The following is an 8780-nucleotide window of genomic DNA, read 5'->3' on the forward strand; positions in this document are numbered from 1 at the left end:
TTAAACATTTGCATGAGTGAACATTTGCATGAGTGTGGTTCACCTTCCACACAGCCTTGAACTTCATAATGTGTGTGTCGAGGTCTTACCCTTGTAGGTAGGATACTTGTTTCCTCCTTGGTTAGCCATTCAGTTCTAATTGATGTTGGGGAGAGGGAAAGCATTTGCCAAGCCAAGTGAGGCATACTATTGTGCAGTAGTTGATGTTGTGTTGAGTTGACAAGAAGTTACCTTGCTATAGCTTCTGCAAGAAGTACCTCTATCCAGTTGGAGTGCTATGCCAGAATGCTGCCTTAGTGAGAAAATTGTGAGAGTAGATGCAACAGCATCGCCAAAGTAGTGGTGGTCAATCGGACGGACAAGACAATCGCTTTTACTGATTGAAAATGGATCTGTCAATGCCTATGCCCAATGGGTTCGGAACTCATAGACTCATAGACTCATCAGATAACACACAAAAAACACAAATGCTCACTCTCTCACTAGCTCACTCAGATATTACGCAATGAATAATATTCAGATACTTTGTATTACTGTGCTTTTCAAACTTGTACAATTCTACTATGTCTATCTGTCTCCTTGCTCCTATCTTCTTCCTAGTTTATTAAGTCAGAAGGACTTAATAAAGTAGGAATAATATTCAAATACTTTGTATTATTGTGCTTTTCAAACTTGTACAATTGTCGAAACCCATGTTGAGCTCACTAGAAGAGGTGGAGTATGGTAGTTTACTCATGGTGGAAGATGAGCAAATGGTGTGGAGGCCATGAAAGTCTTTTACAATGGTTTTGGCAAAAGAAACCTATGAAGAGCACTCTTGAAGGTTTGGCATGCAACGAGAAGGAGCGAACTTCAAAAAATTAAGTTGTTGAGATTCTTTAAATCTTGGGAAAGGTTAAATAAAGGTTCAAGCATTGCAAGTTTAATTTGCAACCATGGCTACCATAAACTGAGCGGTATAAGAATGGTACCACAATATTCCCTTAATTTTCTAGTTGTTTTTTTGCAAAGGAAAGATAGCCCCCAACCTGTTCAAACTTTGTGGAATGGTTAGAGTAAGGGCCCAAGCATGTTGAATGCCTTCCTTCTCAAGTATTTGAACTTTTTGTATAATTTTCTATGGTGGTACTTCTATGCCTTCCTTCTCAAGTCTTTTAGAGTCTATGCCTTCCTTCTCAAGTATTTGAACTTTTTGTATAATTTTCTATGGTGGGTGACTCTAGAGTCTATGCCTTCCTTCTCAAGTCTTTGAACTTTTTGTATAATTTTCTATGGTGGTACTTTGACTCTCCTTCCTTCTCAAGTGTTTTAGAGTCTATGCCTTCCTTCTCAAGTATTTGAACTTTGGACAATTTTAAAATTCCCGAGAGTGCGTGAGCGCTTACGTTTGCCTGCAACTTGTGGTTGCCAGCTCTCTCGCACGCACACACATACACAGTGACAAGTGTTATTGACAATTTTTCTCTCGCGCACATTTCCAAAGCGGAGAGCCAGGCACTTTCTCTGTCTCAGTACCCACGCAGCGCACACATTCGCAAACAGCTAATTATAGCTGGCTTCTCCATGGCGACCGAATGCTTGCCCTCTCAAGCTGAAGCCATGGCCGAAAGCCTGCTAGCCACCCACCTTTCTTGTACGAACGACTGCAACAGCAGTGATGATCACAATAGCAGAAAGCTTCATGCGGTGATGATACCATACCCTGTCCAAGGCCAGATCAATCCCATGCTGCAGCTTGCCGAGGCTCTCATCAACCACAACTTCATCGCCACCTTTGTCAACAACGAGCACAACCACAAGCGCATCCAGAAGAGCCGCCGATCAAAATCTCCATCCTGTGATACAGCTCATGCAGATCAATCTCGAAAACCTTCGCTTCGTGTGGCTAGACAATGGGTTACCCCCTGATTTTGATTACAGCGACGTTAGCCCAAGGATTGTAGAGTTCCACAGGGCCTTTGTTAACATGAAAGACCCCCTCAAGGATCTCGTGGAAAGCTTGAATAAGAAGAAACCACCAGTCACTTGCATTGTGTTTGGGTTCCTCGGCACTTGGGTTCACCGTGTTGCAATGGAGCTCCACATTCGAAGTGTTTTTCTCTGGCCTCAGTCTGCTGCAGTCTTCTCCATCTACTACCACACACCCAAGCTCGTCTCCAATGGTTTCTTCCCTTACAAAAAGATCCCTCCCGGTAAGCAAGAAAATTGTTAATTAGCAAAGCTAGAAAATCGAAAAAGAGCACTAATTTTTATGAATACTCAATAATTTTCCCTGCATTTCTCTGGTTCTCCTTGTTTATTTAAAAAAACAAAATTCTATCTTTCATGTCACAGGGTGCAAAGATCTGGTGTCTTACATACCCGGTGTGCCCCCTCTCTGCCCTGCGGACTTCCCCACATTACTCTACATAGACGACATCTCTCAAATGGGCTTCAAGTTTTTGAGAGAGCAGTTTGACATACTGGAGAGCTGTGATGCAATTCTCATCAACTCTTATGAGCAGCTTGAGAAGGACGCTTGCGAGGCACTGCAAATAGAATTGCCCTTGTCGGTTTCTTTTGTAGGGCCTTTGCTCCCTTCTGCCCTCTTGGACGGCAGTAGCAATACGAAAAACATTAGTGTTGGTGCAAGCATGCTGCAGGAGAAGAATGACAGTATAAAGTGGCTGGATAGTAAGCAAAAGCAATCCGTGTTGTATATTTCCTTTGGGAGTATGTTCAATCCAACTGCAGAAGAGCTACTGGGCATTGCCTTGGGGATCAAGGCTAGCAAGCATCCTTTTCTTTGGGTGATAAGGCCTAGATCCTCCTTGCAAAACGTATCAGAGATACTGCCCAAGAAATTCATAGAGGATACTAAGGATTATGGGCTAATTATCCCATGGGCACCTCAGCTGAAAGTGCTGTCCCACCCTTCTGTGGGCGCCTTTCTAACTCATTGTGGATGGAATTCAACATTGGAGAGCTTGAGCATGGGGATGCCCATGATCCCTTTTCCAATTTCTATGGATCAGACTACAAATTGCAAGTTTGTGGTTGACATTTGGAAGGTTGGGATGAGCATCAGGAGGCAAGATGATGGCATGGTGGAAAGTAAAGAAGTGGAGAGGGTTGTGAGGATAGTCTTACAAGAAGACGAAGGAAAGGAGATGAGAAGAAGAGTTGGCAAGCTGAGAGATGCTGCAAGGAGGGCTGTGCAAGCGCAAGGCTCATCCAATACTCACATGGAGAAGTTTATTAAATCAATGAGGGATGGCAAACCCCACTAAGTATGAATGTTATGGATAGATAGTATGAATGCTTATTACTGTTTTGTGTTATCAACATTAGAGATGCCTTCATTAGACTTGAAACATAACATCAAAGAGCATAATTTTTTTTATCATAGAACTCATCACATTATCTACTCTTCCTACATGTGTGTGTGCGCGCACGCACACACATACATACATACATGTTATGTAAATGTATATGTGTGTGTGTGAGTATGTGTGTGTATGTGTGTGTAAGGTGCACACACATACATACATACATGTTATGTATGTGTATATGTGTGTGTGAGAGTGTGTGTAAGAGTGCGTGTGTGTGTGTGTATACATACATACATATACATATATGTACGTACACACAGACACACGTATATATATATGTTAAATACATACATCCATAGATACATACATATATATATATATACACATACAACACTACTCTTGTAGGTTGTGGCCCAAGCACATCTTAGATGGTATTTTGCACTACCTCTTTCTATTTCCCTAATTTTAAAAACCAGCAACTTGTTTCCACACAATGGAGTTACCATCTACCCAGACGCATGCCATCAGCCTAGAAAAAATCATATCCATGTGCCCTACAAAAAGGCAACCAATGTTCACGGAAGTAAATCTATCAACATAAAATACATGTAAATGCAATAATAGGATTGTGATGCAAAGATCACCATGCATGATCAATGTGCTGGTTTAAAAACCTGGGATCATACACATGCCTGCTCTGCTGTGGCATCCAAGCAGCCAAGTACCTTGTGTAAAACATGGATAAAATTTATCTCCGCTACCCTAGCCTATATACATGCTTAGTTGAACACTGAGCAATCAAGATGACCTATACATAGATCTGCCCTAGAGGCAAGACACCCATGCTTCTACATGCCCTTCTCCAACTAGTGGGTGACAATAACATGGAGCTCAACATGCATGAGCACTCAGCACCCCAAGAACAATAAACAAAATCATATACCTTGTGTGGCACCTGTACCACAAACAGACCACATTACATCGTGTCTATAGCTCTCCATATTGTAGATTATACTCCCATGCGTCTACATGTACAACATGAGTCAGTGCACCCTTGATGTCTTCATGGAGCTCACATGACATCACCATACCGGGAAGAGATCTTCTCCATGTCCTTGTTGTGGCACGATGTTGAAAATAAAGTAGCCATGTATCTCAAGATTGTTTGCCAGGTAAGTTTATATAACACCGACTGGACCACCCTGTTAGTGACCCTGTCCAAGAGCTGAAAAGATATCTTTACTGAGAGCACAATATCTACATGTACATAATCACATTCAGCCCTCTGGCTAACCTCTTTACTAGGAACATCACATTTTACAAGACAACTTTGGATACCATAACCCTACATACACAGCTTTGTTCGAATTAGTATACTCCTCATGATAGAAGCCATCCCACGTTGCCAACCACCTAAGCTTCGTATGTACCTAGTCATTCTCCTTCTAGATGGGTACTCATCTCTTCGAAATGTCCCCTGACATTGCCACTTTCATATAAAAAGGCATAATGAATAACAGTTGACAAGGTCTAAGACTATTTCAAAGAATCAACGATATAATTAAAGACACTAGTATTGGACCCGCGCGTTGCTGCGGCGGCCGACAGGTAGAGTTCTAGAAAAAATAAACTCAGTTTCTCCAATTTAGGTCATGTTTTAAGTAAACACAATACATTATTTCAAGTGACTTTATATATACATATCTCAAAATAACATCCATGTCTCGTAGATTTATGGCAAAAACAAAAATATCATAGTAATGTAGCATACGAAGATGCAAAAAAGGACCAATATTACATATTCTCAAAATGCACCACAAAATACGTATTCTTAGTCAGTAATGTCAGAATCAACAAATTGAATTCTTCTCTTGTGAGAAGGATCATTCAATTGTCTCCTCATCACAATACGCTCTCTATTGTAAAGCGGTGATCCATCCCGCACATGCTCTACTATTGATGAATGCAAAGGACCTACACAAACGAAACAATGATAAATCAAATCTGCACATAACGACACATAGATAAATAAAATCTCAAAAAAATCTTATAATAGAAAAACATAATCAAAATTACCTCGTACAATAGAACATCGAGTGGATGGTACATGAGGAGCTCTAGTATAAAACGCATAACGAATACCAATGGCCATGATGTATGTAAGAAACAACCACTCATCGGGTACTGAATACCCCTCAAATGATGCAAAGCATCTGTCCATCTCTCTCCAAAACAAATAGACACCCCACTCCTCATCAGGAACACCAATCCCGTACATCTCGATGCCTTCGTCGACAACTCTTACCATAAACGTATCAATGTCATGTAATATCCTAAAATCAAAGCATAACAAATAGGTTATACAATTATTTATATATAGGTTCAAAAAATATTCATACAATGCCTAACAATTATACTTATACTTACCCATCCCTATAAGCATCAATCATAATCCCTGCTACGTGACCTGCAGTAATAGGAGCTGACCATAGCGGTGGCTCTGTATACAGATAGACATTAGTATAGAATGTCATGTTCCATACTTTGTAATCAAGAAAAGTTAAGCAAATATAGAGAAAAACTCACGTACTATCCTCGACAAAGGCATGTCCAATGTAAAGGTAATCTTAGACATGTCTGTCAAAACATAAACAACAAAAATAGGTACTTTTACCATGGACAAATATGTATAAAAAAAGAAATCACAACAAAATTAATCAAATTGCAGAACTTAAATAAGAAACCTGACTTGTCACTCTGAAGTCATTAAGATCTCCTTATAAACAATATTGTTTGTTGTAGGTGTATAACTTTGAAGATCATCAAATGAACACTCCACATTAGCGTTATCCTCAAGTAACACCTTAACAGCCTGAGGAGACCGTGCTCGTGACAGCGCGACATACAGTTGTCCATGAGTAAACACTGGAGTCACCAAATACAACCCCAAGACATTAGGGTTTGGCCTTGTGATTTGTTTATTGACATGCCAAATGCCAGCCGCACGGGAAACTGTCTCCTCCTCATGGTGAATGGTAGTTGGGCCTCGCTACATATAAAGGTAATCCGTGGAAGAAATACTCTTTCACCAACTTTAGTACCAGTGATGATTTCACTCTCCAAGACTTTAGAGTGAAAGGCCTTACATATCATCCGCGTACCATTACAGAGTCCACGTCTTGGATCCAAGTTACGAAGCAAAATAACAGGAGCTTCTAACTTTAAAACCAAGCAGTGAGGTGGATATCCGCCCCGAAGGTCGATTGTGTTCAAAAATTCTGTGGAATACAAGAATGAATTTTCATCATTTTCAAGAATTGAATCTGCACTGAAATATTGCTTAGGCTCACCAGGCATTGCATCCAAAGCTGTCTTATTCACAATATCCACTTGACTGTTTATCAGAGCAAGAATAGCACGCTCACTAAAGTATGAAGCATATGTCGTAGTGATAGCCAATTCAGAGTATACCCAATGTACCAAGTCTTTAAGACTCGATCTTTGTAAGACCATATTACTTGGTAGTGTCACCATCGTATTATCATTGCTACAATCCACTCCATTCCCAATATTCATGACCCACTGTTTAAACTCATTGCATCCATTAGTATTGCTTGATTGAATACGCATATTTCCAGCTAACTTTAGAACTTTGATAGAGTTCCATAGAAAGGAACGACACAATGTTGCATTAACAATATCCTCACGTCTTCCCTTCATAATAACAGGCAAGATTTGTCTAAAATCTCCTCCCATTAATACAACCTTTCCACCAAATGGCTTATCTGAGAATAATACATCTTGTAAGCTCCTATCCAATGCTTCAAAAGCATAACGATGAATCATTGGAGCCTCATACCAAATAATGAGCTTACAAACTCTCAAAACCTCAGCAAGTTGTCCATGTATAGGGATTTTGCAAGTTGAAGAATTGTTTAGCTCTAGAGATATCTTGAATCTAGAATGTGCAGCACGTCCATTCGCCAAGAGTAGAGAAGCAATACCTGACGATGCAGTGGCCAAAGCAACATACCCTTGTCCACGTACTCGCGCAAGCAAGCAATTATACAAATAGGTCTTGCCCGATCCCCTCGGACCATCCAGGAAAAAAATGTCACCTGCATCTGTCGCGATTGCATGCATTACAGCATCGAAAGCAACACGCTGGCTATCTGTTAAAGTTGACTCCATAGCACTTGACAGGTTATATTGTTCCACAGTATCAAAAGATCTCTCTTCCAAAAGCAATGTATTTTCACCCAAGACTTCCAAATCAGTTCTGTTTAGTTCAGGCATTCCTTCAAAATTTGCCAATGTCCGTCTCTCTCTGAGCACGAAGAATTTCTTCCAAATGTAGTAGTGCATGAGTTTCAGCTAATTGTTCAATACCAATAAACTGACCCCTGCTTCTCGATAATTGGTATAGAAAATCTTCTATCATTTCTTCTCGAAATCTCTTCCACAATATTCCTGCACAGGAAGGCTCACAAAATAGCAATATAGTACCAAAAAGACATCTCAATTGCAAGGCATTTTGCATAGATGATGCTTCCTCCATACATGCAACCCATTCAGAATCATCTTCCAGTATCCCTCTGGCAATGCAAGTTGCCTTGAAAGAAGGATAGATGTGACCATTGAGCGAACGCAAATCTTCAAATGACTTAGATCCTTTACATATTGTAAGAAGTAGGCGAACATAGTATGCCTCACCTGCCAAAGGAGCTACAAAGTACATGCGCCCTATAGTGTTTCCAATCTTTCTTTTGGTCCATTTCTTCAACCTGGAGTTCCAAACCCATTGTTGAGGGAAATCACTATACAATGTATTGTTTGCTTCAGGATGTTGTTGATTACAGGTAAACCATATAGTCATAGTAGTCTTGCCTACATTTTCCCTCTGAAAAACATCTGCAATATTATCATCATCTCTGAAGATAACATTATGACCCCCATCTAAGTGTACCTGCAACCGTTGTTGCAGATCAGGCTTCTCATTGTGTAAATCATACTCAAAGAGTCTCCAACATGCCTCTGATGCAGAGACGTAACGTGCATCCAAATACCTCTGAATCTCATCGACTACGCAAGCAGCATTAACATCCCCACCTTGTACAGTGCTAAATCTTATTGTTGCTCTGTCATGCCCCTTGTATATGTACTTGTAAAGATATTTCACTGCTACTATTGTTGAGCATATTTCCACATTTACATGAGCATTATATGTGATTGAAAGATAAGGGTTATATGGCACAACCCATCTATTATCAACATTACACTTTTTCAATGCCACAGTTCTTCCATCATTTCGACGCATATACACGGGGTAACCACTCTCATCCACAGTAGTCTCTTGTGCAAAAGCTCGTGGATAATTCCTTGTGCATTTTCCTTTATCCATACAAATTGTACTTGGATTGAATGGCCCACAGGGCCCATGGATATTGCAATGCAACACGACATCATGCA

The 8780-nt window shown here is 40.3% G+C and overlaps 1 protein-coding gene and 1 long non-coding RNA gene across 2 annotated transcripts in view; one reads left to right on the plus strand and one right to left on the minus strand.

Annotated features, from left to right (window-relative positions):
- Positions 1-1489: 1489 nt before the first annotated feature.
- LOC147618372 (linamarin synthase 1-like) lies at positions 1490-3344 on the plus strand. Its single transcript, XM_086775142.1, has 2 exons — positions 1490-2192; positions 2335-3344. Exons 1-2 carry the CDS (start codon positions 1850-1852, stop codon positions 3267-3269), a joined length of 1278 nt encoding a protein of 425 aa, XP_086631268.1. The 5' UTR covers positions 1490-1849; the 3' UTR covers positions 3270-3344.
- A 431-nt stretch (positions 3345-3775) lies between these two features.
- Positions 3776-8780, minus strand: part of LOC147618373 (uncharacterized) — a 24113-nt gene continuing 19108 nt past the window's right edge. Inside the window, exon 3 of the long non-coding RNA XR_015262093.1 lies at positions 3776-4568. This is a non-coding gene — a long non-coding RNA (uncharacterized LOC147618373). The remainder of the gene's footprint in view (positions 4569-8780) is intronic.

The sequence above is a fragment of the Cibotium barometz genome, chromosome 35 (assembly GCF_041138505.1).
Source record: "Cibotium barometz isolate CiBa-2024 chromosome 35, ASM4113850v1, whole genome shotgun sequence".
Classification (NCBI taxonomy): domain Eukaryota; kingdom Viridiplantae; phylum Streptophyta; class Polypodiopsida; order Cyatheales; family Cibotiaceae; genus Cibotium; species Cibotium barometz.